Source organism: Ananas comosus, linkage group 2, assembly GCF_001540865.1.
Source record: "Ananas comosus cultivar F153 linkage group 2, ASM154086v1, whole genome shotgun sequence".
Classification (NCBI taxonomy): domain Eukaryota; kingdom Viridiplantae; phylum Streptophyta; class Magnoliopsida; order Poales; family Bromeliaceae; genus Ananas; species Ananas comosus.
The window spans coordinates 340,536-360,596 of record NC_033622.1 but is presented as its reverse complement, the minus strand read 5'-3'; the positions used below and the strand labels follow the sequence as shown (position 1 = coordinate 360,596).

General features: G+C 30.5%; 4 protein-coding genes across 4 annotated transcripts; 1 reads left to right on the top strand and 3 right to left on the bottom strand.

The window, feature by feature from the left end:
- Positions 1,453-2,285, bottom strand: LOC109706593 (UPF0725 protein At4g29550-like). Its single transcript, XM_020227531.1, has 3 exons — positions 1,986-2,285; positions 1,782-1,904; positions 1,453-1,679 (listed from the first exon to the last, which is right to left on the bottom strand). The coding sequence occupies exons 1-3, from the start codon at positions 2,229-2,231 to the stop codon at positions 1,488-1,490; spliced, it is 561 nt and encodes a 186-aa protein (XP_020083120.1). The 5' UTR covers positions 2,232-2,285; the 3' UTR covers positions 1,453-1,487.
- On the bottom strand, positions 6,965-9,438 carry LOC109706866. Its single transcript, XM_020227880.1, has 5 exons — positions 9,184-9,438; positions 8,005-8,167; positions 7,802-7,924; positions 7,507-7,701; positions 6,965-7,191 (listed from the first exon to the last, which is right to left on the bottom strand). The coding sequence occupies exons 2-4, from the start codon at positions 8,146-8,148 to the stop codon at positions 7,513-7,515; spliced, it is 456 nt and encodes a 151-aa protein (XP_020083469.1). The 5' UTR covers positions 8,149-8,167; positions 9,184-9,438; the 3' UTR covers positions 6,965-7,191; positions 7,507-7,512.
- LOC109706770 lies at positions 10,800-15,129 on the top strand. Its single transcript, XM_020227747.1, has 4 exons — positions 10,800-11,114; positions 14,141-14,429; positions 14,511-14,633; positions 14,735-15,129. The coding sequence occupies exons 2-4, from the start codon at positions 14,184-14,186 to the stop codon at positions 14,924-14,926; spliced, it is 561 nt and encodes a 186-aa protein (XP_020083336.1). The 5' UTR covers positions 10,800-11,114; positions 14,141-14,183; the 3' UTR covers positions 14,927-15,129.
- Positions 18,204-20,019, bottom strand: LOC109705072. Its single transcript, XM_020225838.1, has 4 exons — positions 19,943-20,019; positions 19,046-19,222; positions 18,626-18,748; positions 18,204-18,523 (listed from the first exon to the last, which is right to left on the bottom strand). The coding sequence occupies exons 2-4, from the start codon at positions 19,220-19,222 to the stop codon at positions 18,332-18,334; spliced, it is 492 nt and encodes a 163-aa protein (XP_020081427.1). The 5' UTR covers positions 19,943-20,019; the 3' UTR covers positions 18,204-18,331.

Here is a 20,061-nt window from a genome sequence, read left to right as displayed (position 1 = left end):
TTCCTCTGTTTGATTCTCCAATTTGAAGTCCCGTGTACAAAGCCTAGTATAGAAAAAAAAGGTTCTTATCAATTATAAAATATTAAAACTTAAATAATATGAATAAATATTAACCTCTCTACGTAGATATGCAAAGCTCCTAAACACATTTAGACATGCATCTCCTCAATTTGCTCCTCAATTTGCTGCTCACTGTGTATTGTTTTCAAATTTACTTGGAAATTTTCAATCTTCACTCTCGTTCTCTACAAAAAAAATTAAAATTAGAAAAAGAAAATCAACATACAAATGATAAATAAATTTTTACAATATAATTTAACTTAGGTATTTATTCATTTGACAATATTCCCTTCTTCCAATGCATTTTCTTCCAACGCATGGATTGTCAGCTGAAAGTGTAATGCCGTGCTTTTTTAATATTTTTTAAGCATTTATTATGCGTACATAGTATGCATCCAATTCTATCTACAGTTCGCCGACTAGAAGATGGGATAAAGTTCGTGATTGCAATTCACCAACTCTTGTTTTGATAATTCAATTAATTTGAATATCGAATTGCGTACTCAGCTTCCGTTAGAATGGTGGATGAAAAAGGCATAGTAAGAATTTTCAAATAATTCATTAATTTTAAAAAAAATTACATTTATTGCATTAATTTTTAATAAATATTTTATAAAATATACTTATTACATATCTACTGATTTCCAACCTCTGGTCGAATTATTCCATTCTCTCGTAAATCCTATGTTATTTATAACAAACATGTAACGTAAAATAAGTATAACATTATATTATATATTTAATAACTATAAAAAATAATAAGAATCATTTATAATAAATAATATTATTTAAAGGATAATAGATCAAAACTAATTAAAATTAAAATTTTTAATTGAAAGATACTGTCCTAAAATTAAATATTTTAAAAAATAAGTTAGTAAAATTACAAATTACATAGTAATTGAAATCAAAATTATTTGTTATTAACATATGCAGTGATAACATGATATAAAAATATGCTAAGCGAGGATAATTTGTCTATTAACTCAAAGGGCTTAAAATAAAAGTATTGTGATTATAGTAGCTCTAATAAGAAAATATTTATATGATGAAAATTAGAATACTACTAATATTCATGTGATTTGCATTGGATTAACATCTCTTTTGACTTTATTATTTTTTTAAAAATAATATCTCATCTTTCACACAAATATATATATCATCTTTCACACAAATAAATTTTATAGATTGATGAGTAAGAGTTACGCAAGCACTGGCAGTTTATAAAATTAAATAATATCTATTTTTCGCAACTATAAAGGATAGAAAATTGGTTGAACAACTAAAATAAGCACATCACTGTATTTCAATTGTCTTCAAGACAACTACCAATCAGAAATCCGTATAAACAGTATAAGTAAGTATATAAAAGTGGCAGCATATTTACCCAAGCCTTTTTACACTATAAATAATAAGAAATCTATCTTTTACAAACTAGCAGTGGACTTAAGCCTGCAGAAGTCAACAATGATACTATCATCTATCCCAAGAAATGTTATAGCTTGGAACATTTTGGGTTCGGTTTCACCATCTGCTGCTCGAAAAGTAAGACGATACTCCAATCCCGATGCAATAATGCAAGTTATCTTCTCTAACTTCAAAAACTCATAGCTCGTATTCTGCATTAAAAAAGAAATTACGAAAGAAATTATAACAAAAAAGACAAAAAAGATAAAAAAGAAAGAATAAAAAGGAAAATAGATAAGGCACTATAAATATACATTCTCACTGTTAAAACGTTCAATAGCTGCTTTTGCACATTTGATGATAGGCTCGGAATCATAATCCTCTGCCCCTCTAAGACCAAGCTCCAAATCGCCCGTAAACGGATCAACGTCAAATCCCTATAAAACATACTTACAATTAGTATGGAAAAAGATTTCAAACCTTAATTCTCAAAAGGATGTTGATAAATATTAAATTACCTCGCTTTCCTCAATTTGTTTATAATATCTAGCCCATTCTTCGCGGGTCCTTCTGCGCTCACCATTTGGCCAGACGTAATCGTCATCCTCTCCCGACGAATACTCATAATCCACAATATTCTTTTTCTTCTTATTCTTTTCCTCTAATTCTTCACATTTTCCACACCGATTCTTTTCCCCTACTTCACATTTTCCACACCTGCAGGTCTCCTCCTCCTCTTTCTTCTCCTCATGCAGTTTCATCATTTTTTGCGGTGATTCTTCAAGTATCACCTGCTCAGCATTTTTCCTACATAAAGGAATTAAACATATTAATATATATTAATCTTTTTGTATTCTACACATTTTACTAAAGATTGTTTGTGCAAAAAGTAGAAGTAGAAACACAAGCAAGACTAAAGAGTTCCTTATGCTTGATACTTGATAAACTTGTGGTAAAGGTGCTACATAAAGACCTTCTACAGGAATTAACCAGCACATCTAACATAACTAGGCTGCAGTTTTTCTAAGCTCCATTGAAAACATATAATAAATCCATATTGTTGTTGTTGTTGTTGTGTGTGTGTGTCATTTGACATAACATGACATAACTAGGCTGGATATGTTATGCAAGCTTTTATATTGTGTATATGTGTTGTAAAATAATATTTATTGTGTAAAAATTAGTCAATAAAATAATATTTATTGTATTAATTAACTTTTAATAAATATTTTATAAAATATACTTACTACATATCTGCTGATCTCCAACCTCTGATCGAATTATCCCACTCTCTCATAAATTCTGTTGTATTTATAACAAACATGCATGTAAGGAAAAATAAGTATAACATCATATTGTGTATTTAATAACTATAAAAAATAATAAGAATCATTTATAATAAATAGTGTTATTTAAAAGATAATGGATCAAAACTAATTAAAATTAAAACTTTTAATTGAAAGATACTGTCATAAAATTAAATATTTTTAAAAAATAAATTAGTAAAATTACAAGTTACATAGTTGGTGAAATCAAAATTATTTGTTATTACCATGTGGGGCAACGAGATGGTATAAAAATACGCTAAACGAGGATAATTTTTCTATTAAGAAAATACTCTCAACTCAGAGGACTTAAATAAAAGTGTTGTGATTATAGCATATGTAATAGGAGAATATTTATATAATGACAAAGGGAGTAGTATATTCATGTTATTTGCATTGGGCTAACACTTTTGACTTTATTGTTTTTTTTTATTTTTATTTTTCTTAATATAAAAAATTCAATTTGAAAGAATAATGAGCGAATGATAAATTTACCTGTTGTCCTTGAATTTACCCAACTTGTTTGTTAGTAAGAAATAACAATTTGGATAAATCTTTATTTTACTTTTTTATTTTTTTAGTAAGAAACTTGTTTGTCATCTTACACATGTTTTAAATACATTATAAGCTAACCAATCATGACAAGAATAGAAAACTACATGTACAAAAATATTTAATCACTTAAAAGTGTTATGATTATAGTAGCTGTAATAATTAAGAAAATATTTATATGATGAAAAATAGAGTAGTACTAATATTCATGTTATTTGTATTGGGTTAACATCACTTTTGACTTTATTATTATTTTTTATTTTTCTTAATATAAAAATTGAATTTGAAAGAATAATGAGTGAATGATAAATTTACTTGTTGTCCTTGAATTTAACCAACTTGTTTGTTAGTAAGAAATAACAAGTTGGATAAAACTTTATTTTGCTTTTTTATTATTTTAGTAAGAAACTTATTTGTCATCTTACACATGTTTCAAACACATTATAAGCTAACCAATTAGGACAAGAATAGAGAAATTCATGTATAAAAATATTTAATCACTTAAAAATTATTTGAAAAAAATAAAGAAAGAAAAATAATATAATAAAAAGTCTTAAGCTATTTTTATTCTATACATTTGGAGCATTGGGACAATAATTTATCATGATTTTAATATGAAGAATAATGGTTATATATATATATATATATATATATATATATATATATATAGAACTAGGCTACTATACTATCGGTAGCACGGANAAAAATGATGATAAAAAATTTAAATTCAAGATCAGATATACTGATCTTACTCTAAATAGTGAAAAGAATTTTCTATAAAATTTTCATCGCATTTAGATTGTTTTACACCGTTAAACTCACAAACACACCACATCGGCCATTAAAATTGTCAATTTTGAGATCTTTTGATCACTAGTCAAATGATGTCGAAAAAATCTGAAATTTAGTTTCCAAATACTTTCAATAGTGTAGATCAAGTCTAACGGAGCCGATCGTCGATTTGGAAGCTGCATCATCGAAAACAACTTGGTAGCACGGAGCACTCCGTGCTACCGATAGCATAATAGCCGGACTCTATATATATATATATAAGATTTGCATGGTGCTGACTCCTTGTTTCGCATATGATTTAGGCAATCTACAAGTTAACCAATCATAACAAACATAAAAAACTTCATTCTCTAAAACATCTAATCATATAAAAAAAATTGTATTAAAAAAAAAGAGAACCTATATAGAACAAGGGCTAAGCTAATCTTACTCTACACCTAATTTAGAAGCAATAATATAGAAAAAAAATATAAAGTACTGATATTTATGAAATTTCCATGAATTCAATCAGCTACCTTGTGAAGCAATTAAACTATCTAAATGAAATTAATTAATTAAGCTATTTTATTGTATTAGCTATAATTACTTAATTGAGAACTTTGGAGGTAGATATAAATACACGATTCTTGAAAGGACTATTAAAAACTATTACCTGCAAGTTCTATATGATGCATACATCACTAAAATCCAACCATAAATGCAGCAACATTTAAATCTAATAAATTGGACATGTGTTTTACAATATTAAATTAAAAAACTTAATAGGAATGTTATGTAGGCCAGCGTGGGCCAACATTAACCCTAGCGAAACGGGCCGAGTATTGGCCTGGCCCCTAATCCAAGTCATGCCGGGCTAGCGCGGATTTTTCCTAACACAGCCCTTCAGTCCGAACGGCACGGGCAAAGCCCCATATTTGTTTATTCTTATTTTGTCCTATTTAGTAAAAATTTAAAAAGTAACATAATACCCCTCAACGGTGGCAAAAAAAATTTGGAGGGATTTTTTGGTCCAACTATTAAAATTCAATTTTTTGTTAGTATTATTTATTCAAAGTGATTCTAAACCCATGTTGGTCTTGGGCCGCCGTCTTGGGACCTTGTGTGGCCTAATATCCAATGGGCTTTACTTGAGAGCTGGTGCATATTTTATTATAAGTTAGTTTAGTTTCACATTGAAAACTCATGACATATAATAACATCTTATATCTTATATATTCCATTACCTTTTAATTAGTTATGGGCTAACCCGAGAAGAAATAACACTATATTTTATAGGTCACTTTTTATACTGTACTAATTTTTTTTTTTTCAAAAACATCAATGAATTATTATATTTTATCAATCTCTACACTGTATTTTAAATTTATTTTCCTTTTTCTATCTTATACTTTTTTTTTTTCTCATAAATATCACTAAACTATCTTTTAATCGCTAGTCTCTACATTACTATTAATAAATGGGTTAATTTTATATAGGTTCCTGCAAATATAGTGAATGATAATTGATAAATATATTCCTACAAAATTTAACTTTTATATGTTGTCCCTACAAAAGTTTTAATGTTTTCAAATAGGTCCATATGATTTGTTATTGTTAGAAAATCATTAGAAAGTTGTTTATATTTTCAATCACAAATATGTCCCTCCAAAAATCATAACAATATAACGTAAGAGGAGTAAAAATATCGAAAACTAATTAGGGTAAAATATTTAATTTATGGTTAATTAAAATTTTCTAACGAATTTTAACAGAAAGGACATATTTAAAAATTTTTATTATGTTATTTTCAACTATATTTTTATTAATTTTATATATTTTGTTATTTTTTATGTCAAATATAAAATCTTATTTTTATTTCGAGGCCCAAATCTTATTTTATATTTTAAAATCTTACGATACGTTCAATAATAATAATTTGCTTAGTCTAGTCTTTAATTTTTCAATTATCTCCTAACTTTATTATTTGTTTTAATTAATTTCTTCATTATCTTTAAATTGTTATGTGAGAATATTTGATGCTAACATGTGGTGGAGTGGCAATTTTTGCTAGATTTAATGGAGATTTTAGTTGTAAAATTTAATCGAAACAAATAATAAAGGTTAGGAACCTCATAGCAGAAATTTAAAGGTTGTTGGACCAAAAAAAAAAAAAAAATCAGGTAAAAGGATGGAATCATTAGTGTAATTAAACCAATCCAAAATCAAACTAAATTTTGAATTTAATACTGAACTTGAATAAAAAATGGCTTATGTATACAGATAAAAATTCGAATCCATAAATCTAAGTTTAATTCATAATCAAACTTAAAAGGTAAGTTTACATTTTAATTCAAAAATTGATTCATAATTGAATTCAAAACATACAAATTGAATTACAATTCAAATGCATAATTCAAGTTGCACTAATAGCCAAAATAGACTCAAAAATAAAAATATAACTTATAATTAAAATTTACAGTTAAGTAATATTTTGGATCCACAGTTTTAAATTTTAAATTTATATATAAGAATGGACGAAAAGTACGAATAGATAATGGTGAATTAATGATAGTAGAATTGCACCGAATGTATGGATAAATAAATAAGAAAAAAGGGCTAGAAAAACAAGGGCAATTAGAGATTTTTAAGTTTTTTAATGTTAAACTTAAGTTGAGGATGACCAAAGTGAAACTTGAGCACTAGTCTACTGAGAATCAGCAAGCTGATCTTACACCAATTACTGGAACTCCAATACTCGTTCTTATACAGATTACTGGAATTCTGTAATGAAAAAGTCAAATTGAGATTTTAACCTTAAAAACATTCTGTACAATAAAGCCATCATAAGCAACCTATAACAGAGGTTTGCCCCAAATCTCAAATCAAGAACTTGCAAGTGCAGCGACAGGAATAAACAATGCAAACTACAACACATAAAAGTCCACTAACTGCATAAAGTAAATTCTCGCCAACAATAATACTTAATTATTATGATATATAGTTACTTTGGTATCTAACTCCTGGTGTTGCATGAGGTACATCCTGAGAGAAGCAAAAATTGACGGATTAAGCATCCCTGTGGACATAGAAAAACAGGAGGGAAAGATTATTTTTAGGCAGCAGTTATGTGAATTAAGGAACAACAATGATGTAACAGAAATGAAATAAGTTGAAGCTCATCATTTTAAGTTACAATGAATAAATAAATGGAACTTTGTAACCGCACAGAAAGAACTTTATACCTAAACTATAATCGGACTGTTATACCTGATTTGAATTATACCTAAACTATAATCGACCACTGATGACACCATACTTCAGAAGCAAGCCAAATAGTATTACATACACACAATTAACACAAAAGTACACAAACAAATAACTAGAAATATACCTTTCACTAAGTTGCACCTGGTTTAAGCCTGCAGAGATCAACTTTAATACTATGGTCTAGTCCATAAAATGTTATAGCTTGGAATGTTTTCAGGTTGGCTTCACCATCAATAGCTTGAAACGTTATATAATACCAAGATCCTGCCACAACGAGACAAGTAGTCTTCTCTATCTTCACAAACCTGAAACTCGCATCCTAAATTACAAAGAAAATTGCAAAAACAATTCTATCAGGGAAAAAAAAAGAAAAAATAGGAAAAACAAGAAAAAAAAGAAACAAGACAATATGATCATACATTTTCCTTATTAAAGTGCTCGATCGCCGCTTTGGTACATTCGATGATATCATCATCGTCAAAATTCGTCAGTGCTGTAAAGCCATGCTCGCTTGTACCCGGAAACAGGTCAACATCAAATCCCTATAAGACACATATATTACAATTAGTAAAAAGATTTCGAAGCTTTGATACTCGAAAAGATGACGATAAGTATTAAATACCTCGCTTTCCTCCACTTGTTTATGATACCTAGCCCATTCTTCGCGGGTTCTTCTACGCGTACCGTCTGGCCAAACATAACCATCATCTTCAGATGTATACTCTCCTGATGTATCGCCATCATCCTCTTCGTTCTTCTTCTCCATAATCTTTTCTGCGTTCTGCCTGCATAACAAAATTAAACATTTCAATATATGAGAAATTTTAAACTAATTTCTATCAAAACTAATGACAATACATAAAACTGAATTCTCATTCAAAGAAAAATTCATGTTACCTTTTTTTATTATAAATTACAAATATATAAAAGTATCTGCCTATGGAGCGATGAAATGATATAACATTTTCTTTAATCATGTCTAACAGGAAAAAATTAATTTCTTCTACTAATTACCATCCTAATCGTCATTTTTGGCAATGATAAAGTAAAATAATATAGCACCACAGCAGAATTTTATATACTTTCCCTTTCAGAGTATTCTAAATACTTTTTATTATTCAAAGAATTAGAGAAATAACTAAAAATCAAAGCAAATTTAATGAAAATATAGAAAATTTTGTAAAGATTTTCTAAAAATTAGAGAAGAAGAATAAGAGGAAAATAAAGAATATAAAGGAAAGGTGAGAAAGAAAAGAAAGAATAGAACTTGAAGAAGAATTTCCCCCGCATACACGGCGAAAGAAAAAAAAAAAGAAAGAACATGACCGGTGACTGAAATTCATAAACCAATTTTTAATCCTCAAGAATTCTCTCCCCTAAGTTACAAGCGATATAATTTATTTATAGTTTTCAAAACATAATCCTAGACTGAATTCTAAAGCAAATCTCTAAAACAAATTAAAAGTAAATTACGAAATCCTAATCAATTCAAACTCAAATAATTCAACAGGTTTGATTATCGATTCTATTTAGCATCCTAATTAGTTATTAGTTATTGCCACTGAAATTTATATACTTCTAGATTTTTTTTTTTTTTTTTTTTGAGAGAAAGATAGCATGCTATCTATTTCGTTTAATTTATTTAAAAAATAAATTTAGCTGAAAATGTGAACTAATTAGGATTCAAATTTTTAGGACGCCGGATACCAACCATCAAACTCTTTGCCACTTGCACCCCGAACAATCGGTAGAACATTGCATATTTGTATACAATATAACTCATGTATATGTATGTATATACCTTCGCCAACTGAATATTTACCCTCAAGACGTCAGTGACGAGAGAAGGACGGCGGACGGCAGACGGCGGCTGACTGCCGGCGGCGGGGAGGGAGAAGGAAGAGAAGATCGCGGGGTGTCTTGCCGGCGATCACAGAGAGAGACGGTTTGCAAAAAAAAAGGGAATCGATAACTTGCGGTCTCGTTCGTGCGCAAGAGCCAAAACCACAGAGTACGGTGGAATCACAGCGCCGTTGAGGTGTATCTCCTAATTTGGAAACCCACCTTTCACCTTTTTACAATATATATATATATATATATATTGCGTTTTTTTTAGGTAAACTACAAATACCATCATGTAATTTCATATTTTTTTCACTTTAGTATCCTATAAGGTTTATCAATTTAATATCTTATAATTTATTTTTTTCTTTTCGCCAGTGATTCCGTTAACTTTTCGTTAAATCATATACAAAAAATTTCAGATAATCCGTCTATAGTTTACCGAATATTTATTTTAGTACTCTTTAGTTTTAACTTTGCCACTGGTTTAACAAAAAAAAAATTAACGGAAGGAATAATAAAAAGAGAAAAATAAAATTGTAGAGTATAAAAGTGATACGCTTTAAACTATATGGTACTAAAGTAAGAAAATATAAAATCACAGGAGTAGTATTTGAAGTATTTTTTATTTGTTTATCCGATATGTATTAGGATTTTACTATCCTATTTGTATTCATATTTAGATTTTGAGTTAGAAATTTTTTTTTTCGGGGGGCAAATTCAGTTTTACTATTTTTCTTCAAATTTGAATTCGGATTATCCTAATGCGAATCGAAAACTGCTTTGCTATTATACATATCCACATATTTAACATTATTTTAATTTTTTTTCTTTTCTAAATAAATTTAGAAGTATTAAATATATATTCGTAAAAACCTGATTCATATTCGTATTTGTTTGATTTCCCACACGTATCTGAATCCATTTTTCTCTAATATGGATTTAAATTTACTATAATATTTAAATATAATTCGACCGCGGCGCACGTACGACCCACGCAACGGAGACGAGACGAGACGAAACCAAGCTTGCACCGACCTTCATCGATCGCTTCGCAAAAACCACCTCTTCCTCGCCTCTCTCTCTCTCTCTCATCGCCGGCGAGGCGCCAAGACTACTCCCTTCTCCCTCTGCGCCGCCGGCAGCCATCCGCCGGCCCCGGTCCGCCGGCCGCGCTCCGCCATCTGCCGCCGGCTGCGCTCCGCCATCCGCTGTCGGCGGCCCGCCGTCTGCTGTCCGCCGTTCGCCGTCCGCCGTCCTTCTGTCGTCATGGACGTCCTGAGCATAGTTAATTCGCGAATTATTCGCGAATTATTTGCGAATTTTTGAAATGCCGAATTAAACACCCGTTTTCGAATTTTTGCCAAAAATTCGAAATAATTCGCGGTTTTTTTGAGCAAAAATAATTATTCGCGAATAAAACGGAATTCGCGAATAATTCGGCCCAGAAAAACGGCCCTCTTGCTTGCGACTGTGAGCGGACTTGTGGGCCTCGCGGTGGCCCAAAACAGGAAAAAGAACCTGTCGCCCCAAAAAAAAAAAAAAAAAAAGAAAAAAGAAAAGAAAGGATTTCTGAAAACCATCGCCCCCCTCCCACGAGGCGACGACTCCCACGCTCCCACCCCCACCCCTCCCAAAAAAAGGGTTTGCCCTAACTTCTCACTCCTGCGGCGGTGCGGCCCTGCCATCGACCCCTGCGGCGGTCTCCCTCTTCCCTTCCGGCCGCTCGCCGAACGCCATCGGAAGCCCTCCTCTTCAGAAATCGAAGATCGAAGATCGGGTTCTTCACTCTTCAGAAATCGAAACCCTCCTCGTCGCCTCTTCCTCTTCCGCTTCCGCTTCCGCTATCCGACGATAGATCAGTAACCGGGTGGTTCTTTACAAACCCAGGTAGGTACGATTTGAGTTTTTTTCATTCTTCAAAGAAAAAGTTGGAAGGTTTTAGTCATCTGATGGATACTTGTTTTATACACAAGTGGCTGAGTGCTTAATTGAATGTGTCCATTCTCTGTTATGCACAAAGAAGACCCAAACATAGTGCTAAATAAATAATCTTAATTAACTTTGGGACCAGGAACTCTTGTATTATACCTAATCAATTTCATGATCTTTGTCGACTCTTGCAAAAGGAAAATTTTGTTGTGGTCTTTCATGGACCATTGACTCACTGGGGTTTCTACTTAATTTTTGAAACATAACTTTGGGACCAGGTACTATTTGAGTTTTCATTCTTCAAAGCAAAAGTTGGAAGCTTTTACATTTAAATATGGACTATCTTGATCTCTTATTTGCTTAATTATTTCTTTATTTTGAGGCATAATATAGTTTACTATTTTTTTACTTAATTAGTTTAATTTTGTAGCTTTTTATTCTTATATTCTTAAAAAATATGAGTATTTATGCTAATAGCATAAATCTTGAGAGGAAAAAAATTTAATTTAATAGCCGAATTTTTGATCCCGAATTTTTAATTGGTGAACGAATAATATCCGTATAAATCACGTATCCGAATAATTGGCGAATCCGTTTTCTAGCCGTTTTTTTTCAACGAATTTAAAAATTAGAAGACGAATTTTATCCGAATTATACCCATACCGAATTTTTGCCGAATCCGAATTAACTAACTATGGTCCTGAGGACCGTCTTCAGCTGGAGAAGGTATACACGTTTATATTTGCTATATTCTATACGTATACAAATTTGTTTCAGTTGCAATATGTATGATTAGGATCGATGTTAAACAGAGCACAACCGGAAACCAAACCTGTTGATTTTTTTTTTTTTTTAATGTTATTACTGGTACTGTTAATATTGTGTTTTAGAGATTAATTTGTTTTTTGAATCTGTTTCTTAATGAAATAATAAATATGTATTTAAAGTAAAATCATGTAAAATCTCAGAATCTAATTTAGACTTTTAGAGTAGGACTATATATATTTTTCGCTGCGAGCAAATTAATCTTTAGCGGCGATTATTCTCTGCGTTGCTATCGATTATAATCGCCATTTGTTACAATGCCACTATATCTGGGTCTAGCTGCATCTACTAGTGTTTGGTAAGGCAGATATATTGTAGATAATTACAAATTTACAATTGTCAAAACATATAAATCAAAGGATAATAAAGTATTAATTATTGCTACTATTTTGACAATAGTCAAAATGCCTCATCCATAGCTAATGAATAATAAAATTTAATATAGAAAATGCGTTTATCATCAAAGCTTGTTTATAAAATTTTTATGACAAATACTGCTTCGCTTTCATATACAACCTTAATAATCAAAAATTCTATTACAAAATATTAGTTTAATAAATCTGTTCTAGATGGCACTAAATTCCTATAGTTTAACCCCAAAAAAAAAAAAAATCCCAGTTAACTTCCAAAAGCCTAAAATTTCAATCTGGGCACTCGAGTATTTCCTCAACCTAGAAGGACCTACAAAACAAAAATGCAATAGTAAGCAAGTGGATCAACTATTGTTTCAACAGTAAGATTACGAGCAAGTTTAGTGCATTAAGAGCTAAGCAGAACGTTAATTGAAATCAAGTAAAGAAAATCTTAATTACTACATTTTGCATTAAGAGATAAGTAGAATGTTACAACTGTGTTTAATGCATCAAGTAGTGAATATTTATGCATCGATTAGCCTTACTCTTGTATAGCTACTAGTCCACAAGATTACTTGGTGTGGTAATTCCACACCTCTATGTAAGTCAGCATAGAAATCATATCTGAAATTACGCTAAACTTTGAGCAGCTACTGTGTTTGGTTACAGTTTTTAATCTGGAATTGGCAACATATAGCAAATTATTCTGCTCTTCCCTCTAAATTAACTGAAGCGAGGTAAAACGGCCTCAAACACCCCTAAAGAAGAATAGAAAAAGAAAAACTTAGAGCAGCATTATTGTAGAAGCAAGTGAAGTAAAAGCCAACCCAAAAATTTAAAAAAGAATGAATGAAAAACAGGGCTGCAAAAAAAGAGTCTTGCAAAATTAGGCTAGGCGATGTAAAAAAAATGAAAACCTGAGAGGAATTATCAACAACGCTGTAACACGAGTCAGTCACAACCAAGAATTGATAGGTCCTTGAAGTAGTTGCCCTCCAAGAGATGTAGGACATGGTGGCAGAATAATTTTCTTTCCGGATCAAGAATGTTAAGAAGCTGCTCTTCATTGATGCTCTGACTAGCTGTGAAAATAATTGTCTCGAATAGGTTAGTGACCCACTCTAAGAAATCCTCGAGGTAAGGATGACAACAAGTCTACATAGTATGCTCTCCGAGGTTAAAATTCACTGGAAATGTGAAATCAGCATCTTCACACGGCTCGAGGATAGAGTGCACTAATGTCTCTGCCAATTTTTGTGAAGCCAATCAAAATTGTGCAAAAAAGAGATTGTGAAGAATTGGAGAATTCAGATTTTAATCATAAATTTCATCATAATGCCCTGGATAGTTGTTAGTAAATAAAGGCAGATAGGAACAGCGTGAACAGGTCACATGTTATTTGTTTAGTCATTTTACAATAAAAGTGTTGTTTCAGTTATACAAAGTAGATTATACTTTACAGCACATATACACAATACAAAAACCTGCATAACATATCCAGCCTAGTTGTGTCATGTTATGTCAAATGACACACACACACACAACAACAACAACAATCTGGATTTATTATATGTTTTCAATGGAGCTTAGAAAAACTGCAGCCTAGTTGTGTTAGATGTGCTGGTTAATTCCTGTAGAAGGTCTTTATGTAGCACCGTTACCACACGTTTATCAAGTATCAAGCATAAGGAACTCTTTAGTCTCGCTTGTGCTTCTACTTTTACTTTTTGCACAAACAGTCTTTAGTAAAATGTGTAAAATACAAAAAGATTAATATATATTAATATGTTTAATTCCTTTATGTAGGAAAAATGCTGAGCAGGTGATACTTGAAGAATCACCGCAAAAAATGATGAAACTGCATGAGGAGAAGAAAGAGGAGGAGGAGACCTGTAGGCGTGGAAAATGTGAAGTAGGGGAAAAGAATCGGTGTGGAAAATATGAAGAATTAGAGGAAAAGAATAAGAAGAAAAAGAATATTGTGGATTATGAGTATTCGTCGGGAGAGGATGACGATTACGTCTGGCCAAATGGTGAGCGCAGAAGGACCCGCGAAGAATGGGCTAGATATTATAAACAAATTGAGGAAAGCGAGGTAATTTAATATTTATCAACATCCTTTTGAGAATTAAGGTTTGAAATCTTTTTCCATACTAATTGTAAGTATGTTTTATAGGGATTTGACGTTGATCCGTTTACGAGCGATTTGGAGCTTGGTCTTAGAGGGGTAGACGGTTATGATTCCGAGCCCATCATCAAATGTGCAAAAGCAGCTATTGAACGTTTTAACAGTGAGAATGTATATTTATAGTGCCTTATCTATTTTCCTTTTTATTCTTTCTTTTTATCTTTTTTCTCTTTTTTGTTATAATTTCTTTCGGAATTTCTTTTTTAATGCAGAATACGAGCTATGAGTTTTTGAAGTTAGAGAAGATAACTTGCATTATTGCATCGGGATTGGAGTATCGTCTTACTTTTCGAGCAGCAGATGGTGAAGCCGAACCCAAAATGTTCCAAGCTATAACATTTCTTGGGATAGATGATAGTATCATTGTTGACTTCTGCAGGCTTAAGTCCACTGCTAGTTCGTAAAAGGTAGATTTCTTATTATTTATAGTGTAAAAAGGCTTGGGTAAATATGTTGCCACTTTTATATACTTATACCGCTTATATGGATTTCTGATTGGTAGTTGTCTTGAAGACAGTTGAAATACAGTGATGTGCTGATTTTAGTTGTTCAACCAATTTGCTATCCTTTATAGTTGCGAGAAATAGATATTATTTAATTTTGTAAACTGCCAGTGCTTGCGTAACTCTTACTCATCGATCTATAAAATTTCTTTAGTAAGTAATTCCTAAATAGTTTCTATTATCGCTATAGTTTTCTTTAGTTTCTTTTTTGGAGATGTATGTTTCATCTGTTTTTGACAGTTTAGTCTTTAGTAAAGAAGTCAGATTGGGGCCCAAGAGAGCAGCTTGTTTTGGATTTGAGCAGAGGTGCTGTTAAAATTCTTTTGCACTTTCTGTTTTAGCTGCATTGGTTGATCTTAGTTGGCATTGGGGTTATCTTTGCTAAGAAAATAAAGCATGTGGATACAAGCTCATGTTACTGGCTTAACTCTGATATGTTCCTCTTAGTAATGATTTGAAATTTAGGGCCAATCTATGCAGGGTCTCACTTGCTACCATTCTTGTGTGGTTCTGAATTGTTTAAGAATGTATTTGTTGATTTCTACTGGGTGGGTTACATTTGATTCAGTTGACTTTTCTAGTATTTGAAAAGTTTAACTTTTTGGTTTATAATTCACAAAAAGCATTTCAATGCAGTTAAGAAAATAAGAAGTTTTATATTGTGCAACATCCAGTTAGTATAGATACCAAGGTAATTCTGTCTCATTATTATTAAGTAATATTGTTGCCAAGAATTTGTTGTACAATTTAGTGGACTTTTATCGATGAAATGTGTCGTCAAGTGTGCCCAGATCCAGAGCACCATCTCTGAAGGTGGAGAGATCCAAGAGGGTCTTTTGGATCTGGTGGTGCTTTTTGTTTGATTTAAACATTGGTTTTTGTGGAGTTGGTTGGCTATAGATCTTGTGGTTTCTGAAGTAAAAAAGATATCTTTTTTCTTATAATGTTTGATTAGGTTTGTTAGGCCTACTGACTGGTTTTGAGCTTTTTTTTGTTTTAAGCTCTTGTTTGGTGAACAGTTTTCCATTCGCATTTTTCAGATTCTATTATCATAGTATTCTTTAATTTCTCTGTTTTGATATTAGTATTTTGGCTAATTTTTTGTTCTCTAGTGAAGCGTGCTCTTTGATGATAGTTCAATTATTCCTCCTCTCAATTGAGACTACAGAGGAAAGAATTTGAACTTTTAATAGATTTATCATAACCGTTCGTTTTTATTTGTTGGGAATAATTTATATATATAGTAGAGTTTTAATAGATTTATCATAACCGTTCGTTTTTATTTGAGATATTTTTAACAAATTAATCATAACCATCCATAGGAAATATTACTTTATTTCTTTTGCAATTCCGTCTGTTATTGTCGGAATTTCTATACGTTTTTATATATAGTATAGATATAGATATAAATAGATATAGATATAGATATAGATATGGATATAGATATCTATCCATATCTATACTATATGTAAAATCGTATAAGAATTCCGACAAACGGAATCCAAAATCTATATACCATCTATAAAAGCGTATATAAAAATGTATAAGAATTCCTACCATGATAGACGGAATCCAAAAAAAATAAAAGAATATTTTTCTATATTTCCTACAAAAAATTTTAAATAAGAACGAACGGTTATGATTAATTTATTAAAAAATAGCATTCTTATTCATCTGTAAAGGAATCCAAAAAAGAATAAAAAAATATTCCGTATATTTTCTATGAATGGTATGATCACTTAATTAAAAAATATTAAATAAAAACAGACGGTTATAATTAATTTGTTAAAAATAGCATTCTTATCAATCTATAAATTCAATCTTACGAACGGTTGTGTCAGTTAAAATTGAGCAGTTCACTTAATTAAAAAAATCTCAAATAAAAACGAACGGTTATGATTAATCTATTAAAAAATAGCATTTTTATCCAAAAAATTTAATTATAATGAATCAAAATTAAATTTTAAATTTTGAAATAAATATGAATTAAATTTTGATGCTTTTTGTTTACAACATATGTTTAAATTTTAGATCATCAGAAAATAAAAAATATATAAAAATATTTAATGTATATAAAGAAAGAAAAATATAAAATATTACAAATATTTTCTAATAAAATATAACATATGAATTTATAAATTATAAATTTTTAAATAAATATAATGTGCAAATTTATATTGATTTAAAATAAATTAAAATAACTGTTACATGTATTTGCACGTACACTCAACTAGTTCTATATATAAAAACGTATAGAAATTCCAACAGACGGAATCCAAAAAGGAATAAACGAATATTCCTTACGTAATCAGTTTGTTGAAAAATATGTCAAATAAAAATGAATGGTTGTGATCAGTCTGTTAAAAATAGCATTCTTATTCATCAATATGTCAAATCCTATGAATGGTTATGATTAATTTGTTAAAATATATTTCAAATAAAAATTATCTGTTGTGATCAATCTGTTATTCCTATCTATAGATTTTATTAAAATTAAAAATTTGAGTTTAAATCATGAATTGAATTTAATTTTGGATATCAAATTTGTAATAACAATTAAAAAATTTCAATTACAGTAGATCAAAATTAAATTTTAAAAAATTTAAATTTATAAATTTTAAATATCAAATTTGAATTAACAATTAAAATATTTAATTACAGTGAACTAAAATTAAACTTCAAAGAAACTCTTTACACTACAAACTTTTAATTTCTCATATAAAACACCACCCACAAATACTATAAAGAAGATAAATTTGTCCACATTGATACAAATAACAGTGTGGATATTATATTGACTTATAAATGATTTCAATAGACAGAATATTTAAACAAAAGTATTGCTTATTACTTTTTATTAATATTAATTATTATCATACATGATATGTATTAGAAACTAGCATACAATAATTGATGCTTAGCATTTCCTCAAGAATCTCATGAAAGGCGGTAAAAGATATAGAGACCTAGCCCGAATTCCCAATTTAGTAGTCCAAAAAGTTACCAATTTGAATGAATATACGATTGCTGTGGTGGCTAAATTTTTTCATAAAACAAAATTTAGCACCATTAATGATAAGATATAAATCAAGCTTTAGAAACACCACTACAAGCCAAATAGTATAACTTACTTGTACCATACGAAAGGTCATTCTCATTTCATGAGATAGTTTTCAAGTGCAAGTCTAAACTATAAAAGAGTGTCCAATTAAATAAGAAATGTCTCAGTTAATTAAGTATTACATGCACATAATTATGAGTTTATGACTCGAAAGTATAAAAAACAAATAACTAGAAATACACATTTTATGAACTTGCACTGGACTTAAGCCTGCAAAAGTCAACAGTAATACTACAATCTATCCAATAAAACGTTATAGCTTGGAATGTTTTGGGTTCGGCTTCACCATCAACTGCTTGAAAAGTAATACGATACTCAAATCCTGCGGCAACGCAGCAAGTTGCCCTCTCTATCTTTACAAACTTATAGCTCGTATTCTGCATTAAAAAAAAAATTCCAAAAAGTAATTCTAACAAATTAACAAAAAAAAGTAGAAAGAAAGAACAAAAAAGAAAATAGATAAAGCAGTATAAACGTACATTCTCGATGTTAAAATGTTCAATAGCCGCTTTCGTACTTTCGACGAGGGTTACAGAATCAAAATTCTCTAACCCTGTAAGACCATGCTCACATGTGCCCGGAATCGGATCAACGTCAAATCCCTATAAGACATATATTAACAATTAGTATGAAAAAAAAAATTTCGAATCTTCGATTTTAGGCTGGAATACTATCAATAGTACAAAGTTATTGGTGCTATTAGGTTTTCGACCCTTGGATGAAAAAAATGTACGATTAGGATGATGGGGACCCTCTAGGGCTGAGTGAGTTATTGGTTTGATGGTATAATCTTACAGATAAAAATAGTCAAGGGATTAAAACTAATGGCGAAAAATTTGATAGCACCAAACGTTTTACTATCGATAATCCAACCGGACTCTCGATAAGTATTAAATTACCTCGCTTTCCTCAATTTGTTTATAATATCTAATCCATTCTTCACGGGTCCTTCTGCGTGTACCGTCTGTCCGGACGTAATCATCATCCTCTGAAGAGGAATACTCATAATCCATTAGATTCATCTTCTCCCCTGGCTCCTCACCTTTGTGCAACATCATTGATGTATCTTTACGCATCTGCATCATAGAATTGAAGCAAATTGCTGCGTAAGAAATTTTAAACTAATTTCTATTAGAACTAACAACAATTCCAAAAACTTAATTCTGCTTTGAACAAAATTTTTTTTATTATGAATAATGGAATCATCCACTGCGACATATAAGAGCTAACTGATTTTAAAGTGCTAAAAAAAATGATATAATTTTCTTTAATCCAAGTGCCAAAAAAACAACTAATTTTTTATCATTTCTATCCGATATTTTTTCACACATTTTTTAGAGTTGGGCATAAAAGGCAATTAAGATTCAAAATATGAACGAACAAAATAGAGTTGGGCTGACCCAAATTAGACCTGAATTCTATAAGGATTTACTCTTGGTCATCCACAAGATCGATCTAGTAAAAATCTTATATAATTACGTACGATTTAAGATGGAGATTTAACTTATAATAATATAATTACAGTTAAATTTAAAGAGTAGAGGTTGAACCTACGACCTCATAGAAGGAAAGAGTTTAGAATTAATTTCGACACTATATCTTTTACACAACAAAATTTAAAATAATTCTTTTCAAATAATTTCCCATGCAATTAGAATCAAACAAAACATTAATCACAAGCTCTTTGAATATTTCAAATAGATCGATCATTCTACATGCATGAATAATAATAAAAGCATTAGAAAAAAAAATAAATTGATTAAAAGATCAGGGTAGAGAGAGAGAGAGAGAGGGACCTGGAGAAGCGGCTGGAGAAGAAGGGAGGGTGAATCGAGAGAGGAGGCGTGTTTTAAACCGCTCAAAATCGTTGGGATCTGATCGAATCTCCAGGTGCCACGTGGCAGTACGGATCACA

Bases quoted from the DNA above. Each gene is read 5' to 3' on its own strand.
- LOC109706770 (XM_020227747.1), top strand. From the start codon at position 14,184: ATGATGAAACTGCATGAGGAGAAGAAAGAGGAGGAGGAGACCTGTAGG. The intron at 14,430-14,510 runs GTAATTTAATAT...TATGTTTTATAG, and splicing joins AACAAATTGAGGAAAGCGAG to GGATTTGACGTTGATCCGTT. The intron at 14,634-14,734 runs GTATATTTATAG...TTTTTAATGCAG, and splicing joins AACGTTTTAACAGTGAGAAT to AATACGAGCTATGAGTTTTT.
- LOC109705072 (XM_020225838.1), bottom strand. From the start codon at position 19,222: ATGCGTAAAGATACATCAATGATGTTGCACAAAGGTGAGGAGCCAGGG. The intron at 18,749-19,045 runs GTAATTTAATAC...TATGTCTTATAG, and splicing joins AACAAATTGAGGAAAGCGAG to GGATTTGACGTTGATCCGAT. The intron at 18,524-18,625 runs GTACGTTTATAC...TTTTTAATGCAG, and splicing joins AACATTTTAACATCGAGAAT to AATACGAGCTATAAGTTTGT.
- LOC109706866 (XM_020227880.1), bottom strand. From the start codon at position 8,148: ATGGAGAAGAAGAACGAAGAGGATGATGGCGATACATCAGGAGAGTAT. The intron at 7,925-8,004 runs GTATTTAATACT...TGTGTCTTATAG, and splicing joins AACAAGTGGAGGAAAGCGAG to GGATTTGATGTTGACCTGTT. The intron at 7,702-7,801 runs GTATGATCATAT...TTTGTAATTTAG, and splicing joins AGCACTTTAATAAGGAAAAT to GATGCGAGTTTCAGGTTTGT.
- LOC109706593 (XM_020227531.1), bottom strand. From the start codon at position 2,231: ATGATGAAACTGCATGAGGAGAAGAAAGAGGAGGAGGAGACCTGCAGG. The intron at 1,905-1,985 runs GTAATTTAATAT...TATGTTTTATAG, and splicing joins AACAAATTGAGGAAAGCGAG to GGATTTGACGTTGATCCGTT. The intron at 1,680-1,781 runs GTATATTTATAG...TTTTTAATGCAG, and splicing joins AACGTTTTAACAGTGAGAAT to AATACGAGCTATGAGTTTTT.